This window comes from Eurosta solidaginis, unplaced genomic scaffold (genome assembly GCF_040869045.1).
Source record: "Eurosta solidaginis isolate ZX-2024a unplaced genomic scaffold, ASM4086904v1 ctg00001308.1, whole genome shotgun sequence".
Taxonomy (NCBI): domain Eukaryota; kingdom Metazoa; phylum Arthropoda; class Insecta; order Diptera; family Tephritidae; genus Eurosta; species Eurosta solidaginis.
In genome coordinates, this window is record NW_027137064.1 from 117769 (window position 1) to 137801 (window position 20033).

At 36.7% G+C, this 20033-nt stretch overlaps 1 protein-coding gene and 1 pseudogene across 1 annotated transcript; one reads left to right on the forward strand and one right to left on the reverse strand.

The window, feature by feature from the left end:
• Nucleotides 1-3624: 3624 nt before the first annotated feature.
• On the forward strand, nucleotides 3625-7730 carry LOC137236070 (tRNA (cytosine(72)-C(5))-methyltransferase NSUN6 pseudogene; annotated as a pseudogene).
• An 887-nt stretch (nucleotides 7731-8617) lies between these two features.
• On the reverse strand, nucleotides 8618-9428 carry LOC137236072 (uncharacterized). The gene is made up of 2 exons (XM_067758766.1): nucleotides 9143-9428; nucleotides 8618-9071 (listed from the first exon to the last, which is right to left on the reverse strand). Exons 1-2 carry the CDS (start codon nucleotides 9396-9398, stop codon nucleotides 8974-8976), a joined length of 354 nt encoding a protein of 117 aa, XP_067614867.1. The 5' UTR covers nucleotides 9399-9428; the 3' UTR covers nucleotides 8618-8973.
• Nucleotides 9429-20033: the final 10605 nt, after the last annotated feature.

The window sequence follows — 20033 nt, forward strand, 5'->3', positions numbered from 1 at the left end:
TCGGTAACCGTATCGGTAACCTTTTAACAGCTGATTCGACCAACCTTATGAGAATCAATGCAATCGATTGGTGCCGCTAATGTCGTAACCGTATCGTAGCCGACCAATTGGGTTTTGGGTTACCGTCGTAACGATAAACAGCTGATTACGTTAGGGATACGGATACAGCGATACGACATACGGCAACAATGACTCCGGCTTAAAGCAGATGAAAGGCGTGTTTCGCACGAAAATACTATCAGGCAAATTCTTAACAAAAATTATTAGCGATTTCCTTATATACAAAAAAAAAAAATATATATATATATATATATACATATATACATCCTTGGGTGTTTTTTCACATCTCCCCTTCCTTTTATTCTGAACAATGATTGAAACAAGAAATCAGGTCCATGGAGAAAAGTAGTTATTATGAATGTGCTTGAAAAGGAGATTTTTCTGCAATTTTTTAAGTTTTTTCATTTGCTAATTTGAAGGAAATGCACCAAAATAGTTAAAGTTAATTCTTTCTGTAACGAAAAAACACTAGTTTGTACAAATTTGTACTAATAAATAAATATTCTACCACAATACTCTTTATTTTAAGTTGGAAAGTTTATAAATAAGCATGGAAGATCTCTAGGTGAATTTGATGCAGCCATTGAGAAACTACGCAGGGATGTGACGAAAGAGAGATTTAAATCGGATTGGCCACAGGAAAATTGCTTAGCTGAATGTAAGCAGGCAACTGCAATATTATGCTCCTCTGTTGATGCTCTTGAATTTTATACTCATTTCATCCAATGCCATATGAAATGAAATACTGAGCATTGTTTATATTTTATTTCCAAATTTTACACAAATACGCAACCATAAATAAACTTCAATTTCAAGATAGAAATGCGCAAGGCGAATTCAGTACCAGGTGTTGTTATCCCAACAGCTGATTGTTTCTCGTGGTTGTTGTAATTTTGATGATTTTGTCGTTACCCACAAGAAAAATTGTGGGTAAAAGTGTTTTGCGCGGATATAGTTTTGGTCTCCAAACTGGGCCTTTTTTCGGTTTTATGGAAATAACTTTTGACATAAATAAAATTTTGAATTTCCGCTTTCAGATTCGTGGTCCTGGTGGCCAAAACGCGTCTTTTGACACCTCTCTAGATATTTTTGGTCGAGATTTAGTTGTACCCTAAAGTAAACAATTACCTTTGTTTTTGTCAAAAGATATTCCCAATAAAATTGAATAATGGCTCCAGAGCGCTCTGCATACAAGTTGCAAATCATACAGCCCTACTCTAAATATTACTTTTCTCCTAGGGAGAACAATAATTTGGGAAAAGAAATTTAAAATTTCGTGCGCATTTCCAAGGCGAATGCATACCTTTCATCAAAACGCGTCTTTTGACACCCTCTCGATATTTTTGGTAGAGATTTAGCAGTTGTCCTCTAAAGTAAACAATTACCAAAGCAAAGATTTCAGCACCAGCTTTTGAATTCACGAGTCGGGACCCAAAATGTGTCTTTAGTATTTGGAACTGCCCATAATTTTGAACTTTGTTCGAGAAAGCCGTCAATTGTTATTTTAGCACATCCATTTGATACTGAAAGAAAATGTTCATTGGGAGTTTTGACCATATCGGTTTCAATTCACCATGCCATAAGTGGTGATCAATACACAAGCGGCGATTGGTTTTTGGGAAACCCACCTTTAACCCAAATCCATATGGTGAGCCATCCATCTTTATTCCGTATTCAGAAAAAAAACCAAGGAAAAAATAAATGCATTAGCAATTCAAAGATAATACTTTTTAACCTTAGTAGCCTTGATGCGATTGTAAACGACGTTAAAAGGCAAAGAACCAACATTTTACAATACGTATATATGCAGGCATAAATTTAACGAAACCGGCTAACTACAATTTGCAATTGCATTCAATTTACACTGCACCTATTAAATATGCTTTAATTGCATTGCCTTATTATGAATTGGAAAAGCTTTCTCATTTCTTTCGAAAATCTTTTAAAAGTCAAAACACTGTCCTTCCTCCATAAATAGATGCACACGAAGGAACCTGACTATCTATATCGTAAGCTTATTTTTCTGCAATCATAAAGATCGCTGCTTCTTTTTAAGCACATTAGATACCACACGCTACCCTCAGCGCCAATTCTTTGTTACTGCAATACGTCTTTGGAACTCCGTACCTACAAGTCTTCGACCCTTTAAGTAATGCTCTGCACTTCAAAAAAGAGCTAACATCATTTTTTAACTCTTAAACTGGATCTCAAATTGTTGCTGTTAAAATGTTCATTTCTAAGTCCTTTTCATTCTCTGTGTTTCTTTCTTTATTTGTTAAGTACTATTCGATATATAACCAGCCAAAAGTTATGATCACTATTGCTGTATTAGGTAATAGTCTAGTTGAGGGGTCGACTGCTAATACGCAACAAAAAATATCGAGAAGTGGCATAAGACGCGTATTAATCTCGAGAACAATAATCCGAAGATGGAAAAGCAAAATTTTGTCTCTGTCCGGAGATATTTGGAGTTGAAGTTGGCGATTTTCATGTGGTTGTTGTTGTGTTAGTACCCCCAAAAAAATTTGTGCATCACCGTGGCGGCGGCCGAAGGCCGCCAACACAGAAAGGTGTTCTGCGCAAAAATAATATGGATCCCACCTCCGGTTTCGGAGGTACCCGCGGGTCTTTTTCCGGTTTTTCGTTAATATCTTTTGAACGAGTTAAAATGTTTATTCTCCGCCTCCGGATTATTAATACTGATGTCAAGACGCGTCGTTTGACACCTCTCTCGATATTTTTGGTAGCGTATTACCAGTCGACCCCTCAACTAGACTATTACCCTGTATTTTAATAATTTATTAATTACTTTTCTTTAGTTTTAAGATTTACATTTACATACATAAATATTTCACCATTATCCGTTATATTTAATTTGATTAATCTAATTTATTATTATTACAAATGTTCAATTTTTATAACTCATGACTAGCACTGTTAAATAATTTGTCAAAATTGTTGTGCTAGGAACAAATTTTAAAATAAATACATACATACACTTTTCCTTTTGTAACAATTTGAGCAGAAAACAAATTCAACACGAAGAGGATAGCATGATGTCGCTTTTCAGAAAGAAAAACATGAGGAAACTTGCAATCACCGACTGCAGAAAATTATACCAAATTTACAATTACGCTTTACCGTCCTATAATAACAATTTTTATATATTTGAAATAAATTATTATACGCACCAAATAACAGTGTCTAATTCACGCACTTAAATTTCTCAAATTTTATTTAATTCAAATTGGAAATGTCAGTGAAAATCACAGAGCAAGAAATACACGAACACACCAATTCAAAGTACGCTATTTGACATACGTATTAATTTATTAGCTCACCACGAAAAATTTCTCACCTCGCCATACAAGAAAAATTTAAAAAGAATAAACTATAGTGACAAAAAAAATTGCGTTCGAAATTTGAAGGCATTCTACCATTTAAACGAAGAGTACGACCACACGCTTCAGTAATTAGCTTGAATGAGCTAAAAACAACGAAAAGTTGCCACGTCGTGTTTAGCTCGTGTGGTGTTTAGATAATGCGTTAATGAATGCGTCAACACGAAATATTTGCAAAAGTTGTAACGATGTTAGATAAAAAGTTGTTCTGTATTAAATAGCATAGTTAGCTTCAAAACAGTAATTCAGATTAAATAAACGCTATCGGCTTTAAATTCGGCGTTCCTGAAACTTCATTTTTGGCCAAAACTTTCACATATACATTTATGTTTTTCGTGAACCTTTGGGCAGCACTCAATATTTTTCAACATTTGCAATTCCATTCTTCATCGTCCTTCTCTTTTTTCTCCATCTTTCGTGGAATTTTGCTGCAGCAGTTAAAAAGTATCACAATTAATGTTTCCAAAATCACCTTTTTTACGTAATCCACTTGTGGAGTCACAAATTCTCAGGAGGAATGTAAGTTTGATTAAACTGCAATTAGTTTTGAATTTATTAAAAAACACTTTATGCAAAATTGTGTGGAGAACACGCCGGAAATTAACGCAGTCTACTCGCGAAAGCAAAAGTGAGAGGGAGATATTTCATTGGTGAAACTGATTACAGAGTTGCCGTTGATTTATGTAAGGAGCGGTCAACGGTATAAAGCCGAAAAATATCCGGTTTGGCACAAAAACGTTTTCACCACATCCATCTTGTCATTCATAATATCCATCTGAGGAATTTGAAGTGGCCCGTTTATTAAAATTTTCGGAATTGGGTTTGCAACGAAGTAAGAGCTCGGCTATTCTTCTGATGAGCTGTGCTCTAAAATAAACCGTTAACTACCAAGTCTCTAGTTTTTTTCTCACAGATATCACGACCAAAACTACGGCCACTTTTTTGTCAACGTGGACTAAAGGCTCTGCAATTGTCTCCAATGTTTATAGTCGCAACAAAATCCCTCAGCCGCTTATTGACAGTATATGTAGATAACACAAAGATAGGTTTTTGTTGTTGTTGTTTTAACGATAAAGACGCTCCCTGAAGGCTTTGGGGAGTGTTATCGATGCAGGTGGTCCTTTGAGGGATATACATCCGGTAAGAAAGCACCATTAAGATACTAGCCCGACCATCTCGGGAACGATTAGTATGACCACAATAAACCTTCTAGGGCCATCCCGCCCTCCCATCCCCTAGTTCCATGAGGAACTTGGGGTTGCCAGAGCCTCGGCTGCTAAATATGTGTATGATAAACTCATATTTGTAACAGGATTCTCCTCGCGTCGGTGAGTTTGACAATTGGGTTGCGGAAGCTTTGAAGCTATAAAGCTTTTTTTGCGTCAGTTAAAGCGATTGGACAACGGATAATTAATTGAGGATCGCACTGCGACCATTGGTCTATTGTGCTCTCAACTGCTTCACAGCACCTCATCCAAGCTGACTTCTCTGATGAACCCTAGCAGTTCACCTGGCTTGAGGGATTTGATGTGAGAGTGCTCTGGCCATGGTGAGCCCAAAAACTTAGCCCTACGTCTTGAGATTGCGTCACATTCCAGGAGTATATGTTCCGCCGTCTCCGCTGATCGATCACAAAATCGGCATGTATTGTTCGATAGTATGCCCAGCTTCTGCATGTGGCTGTTCAGTCTGCAGTGTCCTGTAAGAATAGCTGTTAGGATCCTCAGGTTATCTTTCGACAGGCCCATTAATGCCCTATATCGAGTTGTGTTGTAGCCCCCCAGCAGTAACTTAGATTGCCTCAAGCCTGGCATATTGCGCCAGTGTTCTTCACTCTTATTCCTTTCTTCTAATAGTAGATGCCCTCTGATTTCCTGTGAGCCTACTGGCTGGAACGGCTCAGGACCAATAGGTCGCGTCATTGCTGCCTTCCTTGCCAGGCTGTCCGCTTGCTCATTGCCCTCCACTCCCCGGTGGCCAGGAACCCAGGCTAACAACAGTTTGTTATGTGCTCCTAATTGATTTAGCGTTTCAACGCACTCAAGTACTAGTGCTGATTTTATTTCAGACGCCGAGATCGCCTTGAGGGCGGCCTGACTGTCACTGAGTATTTGGACAACGGATGCTGTGTTACGTGCCGCCTATAAAGGCTCCCGACTTACAAAATACCCATTGGAGAAACTAACGGGACTGCTAAAACTCCACACTCAGAATTGCAGCGGCGTGCCGGGGTTAGAATATACATACCCGCGGTAGGTATGCCTGTCGTAAGAGGCGACTAAAATACCCAATAGATTCAAGGGGTTGTGTAGCGCAAATCTTTTAGGGGGCTACCAGCGCAATATACAGCTTCTCCAACCCAATTGTCAACCCCACCTATTCGTGGCAAATCCTGTTTCATTAACAGCCGAAGCTCTGGCGACACCGAACTCCTCATGTATCTAGAGGGTGGGAGGGCGGTATGGCTTAGAAGGTCGCATGTGGTCATAACAAATCGTTGCCGAGATGGTCGGGCTTTGTACTGAAACGTACCGGATCTGCATCCGGCAAGGGACCATCAACATCGACAACACTCACAAGGCCTTCGGGGAGTGTCCTTATCGCCACAACAACAACAACATGTCTTCAGTTTTTCGGTGCAGAAAGCAGCCATTTGATCAAAATAGGACAGTGCTTGGGTGTCTTCCTTATTCTCGTCTAAACAAGTTCATTGTACACCTTCCAGTGGAGACCAAACCATAATTTTTGTATTAATGACGAATTGTAGTGAGGGACTTAATTGCTAGACATCTTTCCTAACGTCAATAATCAGTTCGTTACTTAGACGGTACTTGAATGCAAATACTTCTCATAGTGGCCCTCCAGATTAAACTCCAGAAACTAATTATTTTTGCCTGTTCCAGCCAAATCAAATAGATGAGGTAATGAGTTGGTTATGCCGACCACCAACAGTCACAAGTTATCGCATCAACACACTTCAAACTACCGTTTCAGCATTTAAACAGAAATTACAACAGATCTTACATGAAAGGTATACACATACCCCGATGGTCTATGAAATACCCTTTATTCCCGAGGTACTATGTATATCGCCTTTGCCCGTTAACATCCCAGATTTCAAACAAAAACAGACGGAAATACAGCGTGAAGTCATCGTAGATAGTTCCTGTGGCGCTGCACTACTACGGGGCGATCATCTTTATGCGCCTGGGGTTCTTGCAATGGAAGCGGGAACTAAGATCGATGAGAAAGTTTTGGTCTATGCTGATTTGGCCGGAAAGTGTAAACAAGGCACTAATACACGATATGAGTCGCTGCACAAGCTTTACTTAGGTATTGGAATCGTTCGAATGCAAAGACATCAGATATTTGGACCTCCAGCTAGTAACGCGCTTGAGCCCTTAAAAGGTACTGCGGTAGAAATGATTGAAACGATATCGGGTGTGCCTGCCATTGGAGATCTCAGCTGTAAGGAGGCATTGCTATAAAATCTACCGTCTATACTATGTGTGCGTGTATTGCAACCCCGTCCCGGAGAACGAGTTTTAGATATGTGCGCTGCTCCGGGCAACAAGACGACACATATTGCAGAGTTAATGGGTGATGTAGGCGAAATAATAGCAATCGATAAGGTGGCCAAAAAAATTAGAGCTATGCAAGAGAAAATAGAGATGCAAGGACTGTATAGTATAAAAGCCTATCATTTCGATGCTTCTAAAGCTTTTGACGAAACGAAAGATATGGAAGAGACCGAAAAGTTGGGTAAACCACCCTTTGGTGCTTGTACATTTGACAAAATACTACTTGATGCACCTTGTAGCGCGTTAGGCAATAGACCTTTGCTGGCGGCGCCGCGCAATATGTGCTCGCAAATGCTCGATTCGTATCCGAAAGTGCAGCGAAAGTTATTTTCGGCTGCAGTGCCATTGCTTAAACGAGACGGCGTATTGGTATACTCGACTTGCACTGTGACGGAACAAGAGAATGAGTGCATGGTAGCTTGGGTGCTTGGAAAATTTCCGCAAATACAGTTAACTTGGGCTACTCCGCGTGTAGGCGGTCGCGGACTAGAACACACAGGACTTAATGAGTTGGAGAGGTAATGAAATTTGATTCACGATGTATTTGTTACAAGCATTTCCAAGGGTTCTTGTTTTCTTTTGCCATTTCAGAGGTTATGTGCAACGATTCGGCCATGACATGACAGAGTTTGCAGGACGCTGCATTGATACGGTTGGATTTTTCATTGCGAAATTCACAAAGATATGACTTAATTATATCCTAATTAGTCCTTAATATGTATATTCGATTTGTTTTGTTGATTTTCGGACAGGATGAATAATTGATGTATGCTGTGACGATTTTCTGCCATCCCTTGTCAAATTTGCGTTGCGCCATTATCAGTGTAACTTTTCGAAGAACGAAAATGGCGCAACGCCAAAACCGGTTTGTCCCCAAACCAAATTTGGAAAGGGATGACGGAAAATCGTTCTAAAATATGTTCATCACCTTAATATATGTCTTTTAACATCAATCGTACGTGTAATTGTTATCGATATAGACATGTAAAGGATTCAAATTCAACTGTCTTTAAGTTAATGGTGGATATCCCAATTTGCGTTCATGGTAAAATTTGCTGAATAGGGACAAGGAAGGTCTTTTTGATGAGCGTTTCTTACAACGCTTTACTTTCAAAATCTATGTCTCCAGATCCAAGTCATGCCAGGCTGGTGAATGTATCTTTATGGCGTTGTAGGTGTCGATCACGTATATTAAAGAAAAATGAGCCTCTAATTACGCACCATAACAAAATTCATCGCAATTTATCAGATTAATTCTTTATTCTAGTAATTTGCATGGGGGTTCGCCTTTTCTCTATACAATCGTGTGTATTATATAACGCAGTGGTTATGCATATACACTTTAAGCAAACAATGAAAATTTTGATGGTTATACGTGGCATACGGAGCTGAACGCTGCGCATAGAACACAACAAAAGGCAAAAAACATACCCATATTTCATAATTTATATAATTAATACATTTTATAAGCAGACATATGACCTTTGATGAATTAAATCCATAAAAATTATAATAAAATAAAAATATTAATGTAATAAAACTTATTGAGTCATATTATACAACACAAGTGGGTTACAAAAAAATTAATATAAACTTTTTTAAGTAAAATGCGGCTGTGTGCTGTCATCAAACTGTCTCATATGTTGATTTCTATTTATCAGTAAATATTAATTTTATCTTTAATCTACATATTTTTTTGTTATACGCTACATCTGCGCGTAGGACTGAAACAGCCATGTTTTCATGACAATATGCAGTTCTAATTTTTTTTAATAACTAAAATGTGAGATAATGATGAATAAAAACGTACTGCTTGTAGTTTTTTTTATAACTGCCGTTTACAACACATTTTCCGATTAATGTAAAGTACTGCTCAACTCGAATAGGTCTGCCAAGCTGTCTTATATTTAGTTTTGTGAAGTGTGTATGCTTTACGTGGCAATATTCAATGCTTTAAACTCATCGTCGTGCATTTCAGTCATCATATAAGTACCATCTTGCAGTAATAAAACCACACGACGTGTGCCACCTGAAAAATCAAAGGAAACAAATTACATCAAGTATAACTCAAATGTGTACACGTGATCGACGTGTTTCTACCTGGTGATGGCATGCCTGCTTGTATCACTTCAGCAGGAATATTTGCTTCCTGTCCATCACCGCCATCCGATGTTTGTATGCAAAGTTGCCCGCTTGATGTGCCACCTGTAGCAGTGACCCCACTCCCACCATCTACCTGTTGTTGCTGTGCTGCTGCTAAAGCTTGATGTTGTTGCAATTCCGCTTCACTCATTGTCACTACATGAGTCGTACCATCTTCCTTTGTGGTTTTAACAATATACTGTGCCTCTTGCATTGCTTCATTCTGCTGGTGTAACTCGTTTGGATGTTGGGATACTACTTCCGCAACAGCATTGTCAAGAGTCAGCACTTCATTATCATCACCTTCAGCAGCAGCAACGTACGCGAATTGTTGTTCACCATCTGGTCCTTGCGTTACAAGTATGGTTTGACCCTCGGCATTTTTACCTGCAACCTGATATACTGTACCATCTTCTGGCGATATCTCGAAAAGGCGTCCACCTATAGAACTAAGGCCTACATCCTTTTAAAACACTCATTAACGCCTTTCATTTGATACCCATATTGTACAAACAAATTCTAGAGTCAGCCCTGGTCCACTTTTAAAATACTCTTTAATACCTTCCATTTGATACATATGACATACACATTCCAGGGTTACCGTAGCTTCATTTTCCTACATAGTGGTTTTGTCTCCATAGTTCTCAGCTGAGTATGTAATGTTCGGTTACACCCGAAATTAGCCTTCCTTACTTGTTTTCAATTGCATTGTAATGTCTCTCAAATCTGAACTATGTTCTAAGTATCAAGTGTCTAGCTCAACGGGAAGTAACCGAAAAAGACTTTTCCGTGGGTCAAAAATTCGTATGGAAATGAGGGGACAAACATGAAAGCGACTTAATATAAAGGTAAAAAAAATCATTAATCACTTGAAACGCCATAAGTCATAAATATGATCAAACTTACTTACTTAATTGGCGCTTAACCGTCTAACCGGTTATGGCCGTCCAACAAGGCGCGCCAGTCGCTCCTTCGCTCCGCCAACCGGCGCCAATTGGTCACACCAAGGGAGTTTAAATCGTTTTCCATCTGGTCCTTCCAACGGAGTGGGGGCCGCCCTCTACCTCTGCTTCCATAGGCGGGTTCCGATAGAAACACTTTCTTGGCCGGAGCATCATCTTTCATTCGCATAACATGGCCTAGCCTGCGCAGCCGCTGCGTTTTAATTCGCTGGACTATGTTGATGTCTGCGTATAGCTCGTACAGCTCATCATTAAATCTTCTTCGGTACTCGCCATCGCCAACGCGTGGAGGTTCATAAAGCTTTCGAAGAACTTTTCTCTCGAACACTCCCAAAGCCGCTTCATCTGCTGTCGTCATGGTCCATGCTTCTGCCCCATATAGCAGGACGGGTACGATAAGTGACTTGTAGAGTATGATTTTCGTTCGCCGAGAGACTTTACTTTTCAATTGCCTACCTAGTCCAAAGTAGCGTTTATTGGCAAGATTGATTCTTCGCTGGATTTCAGTGCTGATGTTGTTGCTAGTGTTGATGCTGGTTCCCAAATAAACGAAGTCTTTTACTATTTCGAAATTATGGCTGCCAACAGTAGCGTGGTTGCCAAGGCGCATATCATCAAACTAGCATAAAAAATTTCCATTTCCAGATCTGACGGCATTTAGTGACTCTACGCAGCAAACAGCTCTTATTTTTATACCCAGCTGTACTTTTACACAGGGTATTATAACTGTGATTGGATAACGGTTCGTTGTACAGGTATAAACGAATCGAGATAGATATAGACTTCCATATATCAAAATGATCAGTATCAAAAAAAATATTGATTGAGCCATGTCCGTCCGTCCGTCTGTCCGTTAAGACGATAACTTAAGTAAATATTGAGATAGCTTCACCAAATTTTGGTACACGAGCTTATCTACACCCAGGATAGATTGGTATGGAAAATGAGCGACATCGGATGATAAACATGCCCACTTTTTATATATATAACATTTTGGAAAACACAAAAACCCTCATTTTTTAGTAAATAATACACCTAAAGTGTTGAAATTTGACGTGTGGACTGATATTGAGACTCTTGATAAAAATTTGAAAACAAATTTTTAAATGGGCCCACTTGTGATAAAATTAATTTTACAAATATTATTAATCATAAATCAAAAATCGCTCAAGCTATCATAACAAAATTCGGCAGACAGGTTGCCTTTACTAAGGGGATTTATAACAAGAAATGGTAAAAAATTAAAATCTAGAAAAATGGGCGTGGCACTGCACCTTTCTTACAATGCATTTCCCAACATTTCTGAAGCCAGAACTCGACGAAAAATTTGGTGTTTAACAGGAAATATTTTCAGTAAAAATGGACTAAATCGGTTAAATCGCCTTCTTTTATATAAAAGGTGTTGTAAAAGTGCGTAGAAGCAGGTAATAAGCTATTTCTAGTAAAAGTTTCGTTAATAACCCTGCCCTCAGGGGCGGTGCGAGGAAGGGGTGTGGGGTGTCACACGCCCGCCCCCCCCCAGTTTTTTTGGAGTCGGCATTTTTGAATGTGCGATGACGAAATTTCGACCATTAGCAACTAAATTGCGGCAAATTTGAAAAAAAAATTCGGCATTTTTGAATGTGCGATAACCATATTTCGACCATTAGCGACTAAATTGCTGTAAAATTTGAAAATAATCCAAATGATACTAAATTTCTTATCTCAGTTTTTTTGCAGTCGGCATTTTTGAATATGCGATGACGAAATTTCGACCATTAGTAACTAAATTTAGGCAAATTTGAAAAAAAAAAATTGGAATTTGATTAAATTTCTTATCTCAAAACCAGTAAAAAATTGAGAATATCATCAAAATAGATTCATTCACGATACTTAGTTGTTCTAAAAGTTGTGTTGTAAAATTTTCATTCGGCAATTTGGAAGATATGGTTTTTTCGAGATGACGATTCAAAGCTGAAGTTGATGGCAAATACACACAAGAAATATTACTAAATTTCGGCCATTAGAAACGTACCAAGAATGGATTCTTGAAAAGTTCAGGTAATTCATGTGTCGGTATACACAAAATCAGATATCGTAGGTTAATCGAATCATTGAAATAGAAACTCAAAACCCTTCGATTTCTTGACAAATAGAACATTTCGTATATTATTTATGTATAATAATATTAGCGAGTCGACTGTAGATGGTAATAGCGGCGACACCTGTTTGTCGAACTTTACATTCAATAACCAGCTACGCTTAATTACATCGCTGATTGATCGATTGCGCAACCCTTTCGCGCCGCTACGATGGTTACCGACAAATTCAAATAGTTTTAGTTTGCATTACAGTGGAATACAGTGATATAGTGGCGAAAAGGTAAGAATCTCCACATTCATATGGGGCAAAGTATGGAATTGAATGAAAATTGGTGAGAGTGGTCAATTATGTATATTGTAACGAATTTACTGCAAATCCTCTCATTTGCCCTTTTGCTAAGTTCGTATCGCTAAACTGTTGAATAAATAACTCCACAATAACACTTATACTTTGCAACTAGCTGGCTTAATAACCAAACTGATTGATAGCTCAAATGAAACTCTACTATCAAAACAATATTGCTATAGCGTCTGAATCGAAACTTGCCCATAGCGCCTCTACCCGCAGATGCTTTTATACTCTGTGATTTCTTCGTGGCATCTTCTAGGCGCTTCCAGAATTTTACTTAGTAATAAATTTCTCAGCTACAACTACAGATGTATAATTTCTCATTTGAGTAATACTTGCACAAATTATTGCCCTATTTTGTGACAACTCAGATAAGATATATGCATGTGTTTGTGCATTGTTTCTCCGCTGCTCGTATATGTACATATGTGTAGACGCAATTATTGATTCGTTTATGTAGTAGATACATAATGATTGATCTATGGATGTGCATGATATCACTGTTTAGCATCGGCTTAGAGTTGGCAGCACCCCATAGTTTTGCTAATATTCGTAACAATATAGTTGTGTTAATTTCACTAAAGGACGGGGTTAAATATTGTGTAGTTACCGAGATAAGAACGTTTGAATTTTCAAATTGTTGTCATGTAATCGACGTTCTAAGAAGAAATGCAAAAACGATATCAAAAGTATTTTGTACGTTCTTCCTAAAGATAATATTTGAAAAAGAAATTAGAAAAATATCATTGAAAATTTTGCAAAAAAAAGTTCTTAATTTTTTTTTTAAGTTTAACATTTTTAATAATTTTTTTATTCTCAAATGAAAACTTAATTCTTTTCCTTTAAATAGATAGATACCCATCTTGTTATGGTGCGCGAAAATTTCTTTAATAATTTTTAATATAATGTCAATTTATCGATGAATTTTAGCCGTACATCTTCATTTGAAATAAAAATTTATTAAAGAAATTTGCGGGAACCATAACAAGATAGGTATCATTTTAAAGAAAAGAACCGAGCTTTCATTTAAGAATAAAACAAAAATTTAAAAAAGATATCAAACTTGAAAAAAAAATTGAATATTTTCTTATTTTGTAAAATTGTTACTAACATTTTTCGATAAAATTTGTTTAGTATTTATTTTCAGTTCAGGCCAGAAGTATTAATTGCATATCTTCTTGAAGCGTGTATTACATGAGCTATATTTGAATGAAAACAAGCTTGCACAAAAAAAATCGAAAATGCAGTGGGACGCTTCACGAATTTCACACCATATACTGGTCCTTCGACGCCGATTTTACACTTGGAAAATACATTTCAATTAAATCGAGCCCTATCAACAATTTTAGTGTAACCAACAAAAATAAAATTTTACATGTGAACGTTTTTAAGATTACATTTTTTTAAAAATTTGATGCAAAACTGCTTGTGGTTATCTTTGTAAAGGAACTTATTACGGTTGTGAAATTTTTTGAGGTAGTTTAAAACAAACAGAATTACCAATATCTGTCAAAAACGGATTTTCATATATTTGTTGGTTACACCGAAATGGCGGTTAGGGCTCGAAATAATTTTTTTCGACTCTTTGTCCAAAAATATTCGACATGTATTTTTTTACGATTGTTTTCGAAAATATGATTTTTTGAATATTTGACTCATATGAAATACACAATTATTCGAAAGTCATTCACAAGCTTTTCGATTATGTCCGACTAAGTACTAATATCCTGAATCAATACAATGCGCTGAAATACACTTTCGAGTGTTAAATGCAGGGATACTTCAAATGAAATCAACCAATGTATTGACATTTTACACCCCACCTCTTCCGATTTTCATGAAATTTTTTTACAACATATATGGACAAATATAACAACCCGTATTTTTTAGTTTTGTCAAATTCACTTTAGTTCCATTTTTATGAATTTTTTAAAATTTTATGTTTTCGGCCGATTTATTTTTTCTAAATTCAATGGCGCAAGGTATTTTTCAGTAAAAAGCCCATTGTGAAGTTGTTGTTTAAGTTAAAGCTATCAAACTTACAGCTCTGATGTGAAATTTTACCAAAATTCCTAATATCATGTTGAAAGTAACGTAAGTATTGTTAAAATATGTTTTTTCACCCTTTAAAGTTGATATTTTAGGTTTCTTTTTCTCAGTATAGTCTTTTTTATGAATGCTAATAACTTTTTCTAAGTTTCCAAAACAAAACTCTAAGAGGTCTCGTTTTAAAGAAAATAAAACATACTATTATATTCCCAAAATAAAATTCGTGGGTATTTGATGGTAAGTGACCTAAAAAAGGCTTAAAATTTAAAATAGCTCCAAATTCGGTAGTGCTAGTAACAAGGCAAAACCAAATCAATAACTCTGTGTGACACTAAAAAAGTAATATTTGCGAGACATACCTCACGTTGTAGGTCTAGTCCGACATACAAAAACTGCATACTCAGAATTTCCAAAAAACCCCCGAAATCTGGATTTAGGGGCCAAAAACCCCTTTTCCATAGGTGAAGGCATATATTGGCCCATAACTTTATTTTTGGTTGCTGTATGAAAAAGAGTTTGACGTCCCTGAAAAGAAGACGTTTTATCGCTTCTAATAATATATGAAAGTCTATTTTGTGTACGCAAAACTCCGAGAAACAATAAAGAAGATTGGGGTTTAGCCCTGGTTGATTTCATTTGGAGTATCCCTGCACTTAGTTCGAAGTGTTTCACATTAAATTGAAAAGTGAGAAAAATTGGTTGGAAATTTTCTAATATATATATATATATATATATATATATATATAGCATAAAAAGGTTGGCAAACACGGAGTTATATATATATTTGCAGATTTTATTAAAATGTCCAAGCAACCGCCGCGAAAGAGAATAAAAGTAGAATGCGAAGAATGCGGAAATCAATTTGACGATGACTACAAATCGCGTCATGAAAAATACAAACATAATGGTCAATACGTCAAAGTCAAACATGTCGGAGCTCCAATAAATCCATTTGAGGCTTCTAAACGAGAACGTCAGGTATCGTCGTTTGGCCATTCTTCAACTCCATCACCGAAAGCGAAGAATGCTGATCCCATTCATTCTGATACACAAGAAGTTACCTCAGAATCACATTCAACAGGTGCACTTCAAATCACTGAACGCTCAACCATTATATCTCCAGTTCCCTCGCTGCAGACTAATATCCATCGAGCGATGTCTCCACCTGTATCATCTTCATCAATACCGCCATAACTACCGTCCCCAGATTTGCTTCATTTACAATCGTCAATGTCGCCACAAGGAACACCAGAACTCCCATCAACATTACTATCAGAACAAGATGAGAAAAATTGCAATTGGGTAGATATTTCCGGCAAGGTTGCTGAATTCCTAAAGAATTTTGAACGAACGAATGACGTTCTAAGTAGAGTAAAGGACGAGTCAGTGCCGAATTTAAAAGCATTGTTCGTCGATGTGATCGACTGTTTAACAAACATCAACAAAGAAAGTGGTGAGCTATTGCTATTTGCAAAAAAGGAAAATGAAAAGCTGTCGTCTACAAATTTCAATTTGACTATTGGGAATGACGTTCTAATCGATCATGACCACGGTCGACGAAATAAAATATCATCCAGTAATGAACGTAAATATTTGAGTTCTCTCGGTCCATATCAACCGAAACTTGACATTTATCCGACCAATACAGATATTCCCACTAACAAACAACGTCGATTTAATACAGTTTGGTATGAAAAATTTTCTTTTTTGGAATATAGTCCCCATAAAGATGCAGCTTTTCGTTTTGCTTGCATTTTATTTCCTGAAGGGCTAGGGAGATGTAATGCTAGTTCAGAATTGGTATCAGTAGGAGTCCGCTAGTGGCATAAAATGAAAAGTCGTGGTCAAGATAAAAAAGGGAAACTACTTCAGCACTTCACTTCCGAATCTCACAACGCAGCTCTAAGTGATTATTCCAATTTTATCAACGAAGGGGTCCATGTTGATATATTAATAGATAGATCCATCAGGGACAACAAAATTAAAGCAGTACAAGAAAAAGAGTATCATTCAAAGGACTTGCGGGTTTTATTCGATGTTGCGAGGACTCTCGGAAGGCAAGGTCTCGCTTTACGTGGTCACAAAGATTCACCAGTAAACAATGATGGAAATTTTCAACAGATTGTTAATTTAATTTCCCGGCATTGTGCACTGGTTAAAAAATGGTTGGATGAAACCTCCAAAAGACCACATCTTACCTCAGTAACGTGACTCAAAATGAATTCATCGATTTATTAGGGAATGGAACTGAAAAGGCCATTGTCAACGAAGGGGATATTTTCTGTCATGGCTGATACTATTCCAGACGTGTCACATCACGATCGATTAGCTGTCAATATTCGGTATGCGCATCAAACAAATAAAGGAATTGTACCTGTTGAAGGGGTTTTGAAGATGGATAATGTCCAGACTAAAAAATCAGGAAAAATTGTAACAACTCTTCATTCGATGGGAATTTCCACAAAAAACATTGTTTTTCAATCGTATGATTTTGCAAAAAACATGTCTGGAAAGTTTAAAGGCAGGCAGCAAAATTATCGGAAAAATGTGAAAAACGTGTTCCCTATATTCCATGTCATGCTCATAGAATCAACATATTTGTAGAAGCATAATGCAATTCAAGCTGTTTGATTAAAGAATTTTTCAATGTTTTAGAAGCTTTGTACGTTTTTTTTCTTCTGGAAGTACGAAACGTTTCATGAGTTTGCGTGAAGAGTTACGTAATATTGAAAATTCATTGCAGTTGAAGAATTTGTAAAAAACACGATGGACTGCTCGGGCAGAAACAGTCAAAGCTATATGGATTTCTTTCGAAGGCATCATTCATGCTCTTGAAATTAGAAAGAAAGATTCCGAAAATGTTGACAGCAATTCACGTACGCTAGCTTCAGGCTTGTTAAAAAAATTGTTGGATTTCGATTTTATAAGCTCTTTATTTTTTTGCAAAAATGTAATGTTCAAAGTTAAAAATTTGACAGAAAGTTTGGAAGCTGAAGAATTAAACATCATCGATGCATTATTGTTGATTCAAATCACATCAGCGTCATTTCAGCAGATGAACGATGATATTCAAATTAACGATTTAATTGCGAGTTCGGTTTCCTTTGCTCGAAAGTGGCAGATAAGCCCCGAAAAGGACTTTTCAAAGCATCACAGAACGCGACGTGTGCCAAAAAAATTTTACGAAAATCTGGAATCTGCTACAATTTTCTAATTTGAAACATTTTATAGAAAAGAATTTAAAATTGTCCTTCAAGTTTTCACAAGTTGCATCCAAGAAAAGTTACAAGAAAGTTTGTCAACGTTCAAACCCATTCAGGAAATGTTTAGAATTCCAGCAGACAGAAACAATGTTACGATGGATTTGATAAACTCTATTGTACAATTGGAACCCGGATTCTTCAAGGAAGATATCGAATGTTTGCTTTGTGAGTTACAAAATCTTTTTAACTGTTGTCAAGGTTGTAAATCGTTCGAAGATATTTCCACGGTAGCATTGAAGTTAAAACGAATTACCCCCTTAGCATACAAACTGGTTCGTTATATTTTGACTGTTCCTTTGACGTCAGCATCGTGTGAACGTTCCTTCAGTAAATTGAAAATAGTTTTCGACCATTTGCGCACAACAATGGGAGATGATCGTTTAAATTCGTTGATGCTACTCTTCTCTTCAAAAGATAAAGTACATGAAATTGACCTTTGTGAAGTTTTTCAAAAATGGTCCTTACTAAAACATCGCAGAGTCAAAATTTGAATTTAATTCTTCCATTTCTCGTGAAAAAATTTTCTTTCTACAATTATTTTGATTCTTGTGAAAATGGTATCTTTTTAGTATGTGTTTAATTTTGTAAAACATTTTATATGACGAAAATAAAAGAAGAGTAAACAATCACTGTAATTTTTAATTCATTCGGTAACATATTGCGATTTTGTCAGAAATTGTTTCATGTTTATTTAAGGTTTTTGTACACGATATGGTTTGTACATCTTACCTGCTGTGGCATTACCACAAGACAAGGTATTTGTATTTATGTAAATGCCAGAATGAGTCTAGTTTGTAATGCACAACCAAATGAATTTCACTTTCGACCACACGCAAATAACTCATAGCGTCATAGTCATAGCGGCATAGATAAGTTATATTGAACCCAGCGGGAAGCCGTATCCGTTTACAGTTGTTTAACCCGTATGCGTCACACTGACCAGCTCACGTATCGATCAGCATGATTGATCGACAGCGTCGGTTTGTCAATGCGACTGCCCAAATATTATTACATAGTTAAGTAATATGAATATTTTGCTGACTTGGTATATAGAAATAGAATGTAGTTATTCTTAGTGTGTAAGTATTGTATGCAAATATTGTAATAGTATTGTAAGTCATTTTACTATAAAAGAGAAAGTATTTCTGAATAAAGAACAATCAGATTTCTTCGCTGAACATAAGCGCCCATTGAAATTACTTTGTTTTATCTTCTTCAAACATTTTATACTGCCACTTTTTCTACACTCACGTAATGTCTTATGACTTCCAACGATTTTAGCAGTTCAGTTTGGCTGCTTTCTTTCTCCCAATAAATAAATAAATCCAAAAAAAATTTAAGTCCACAAATTAAAGAACAGCATATTCTAGTTATGTGTCAGATAAAAATAGAAACGTTTCTATTTCGTATGTGAAGTTTCCTGACTTGTACAAAAGAAAATTTATTTTGCGTTTACACGGTATGTTGGTTTTCATACGTAAAAAGTGACATATACATATAACAAATAAATATCGTGTAAGAGGCCTTTTAGTTTTCCAAATACGCTAAAATTCTTAAGTACACTCGGATACACACTCACCTGAACTCATTTTTAATCCATTATTATTACTATACAAAGAGTCGGCAATTTTTCGAGATCAGTCGCCATACCAGTAAGATTCACCCCTCCACGATCGGAACCTTCGCACCGCCCCTACCATCCCTTTTTTTGTAATAACGCTTTTTAGTACAACGGCACTTGTGTGTTTATGTTTATTGTTCTGTTATATCTTTATTTTAAAATAAACAGTAGGAAAATCCCCATATCTGAAGGAAAACTGCATTATTACCCGCTCAAGGTCATCGGTGTTAGCCTTTGTATCCTCTTTGCTTCATTTAAACGAAAATTAGTTCAGAATAGAACCATATGTATATGTATTAATACGCAGCCTTGTAACACTATTAAGTACACAAAACAAACAACAATAGCATTTTAAGTGTAAAGCTGTGTATGTAATGTTCGGTTTCACCCGAACTTAGACTTCCTTACTTGTTTAATCAACTCCCTGTATTGTGTAATTATTATTATTATATTTTTTTTTGTGGGTACAACAACAACCACATGAAAATCGCCAACTTCAACTGCAAATATCTCCGGACAGAGAT

Excerpts from the sequence above, each read along its gene's own strand:
- LOC137236072 (XM_067758766.1), bottom strand. The coding sequence starts at position 9,398 with ATGCAAGAGGCACAGTATATTGTTAAAACCACAAAGGAAGATGGTACG. Across the intron at positions 9,072-9,142 it reads AGCAGGCATGCCATCACCAG|GTGGCACACGTCGTGTGGTT; the intron begins GTAGAAACACGT and ends TTGATTTTTCAG.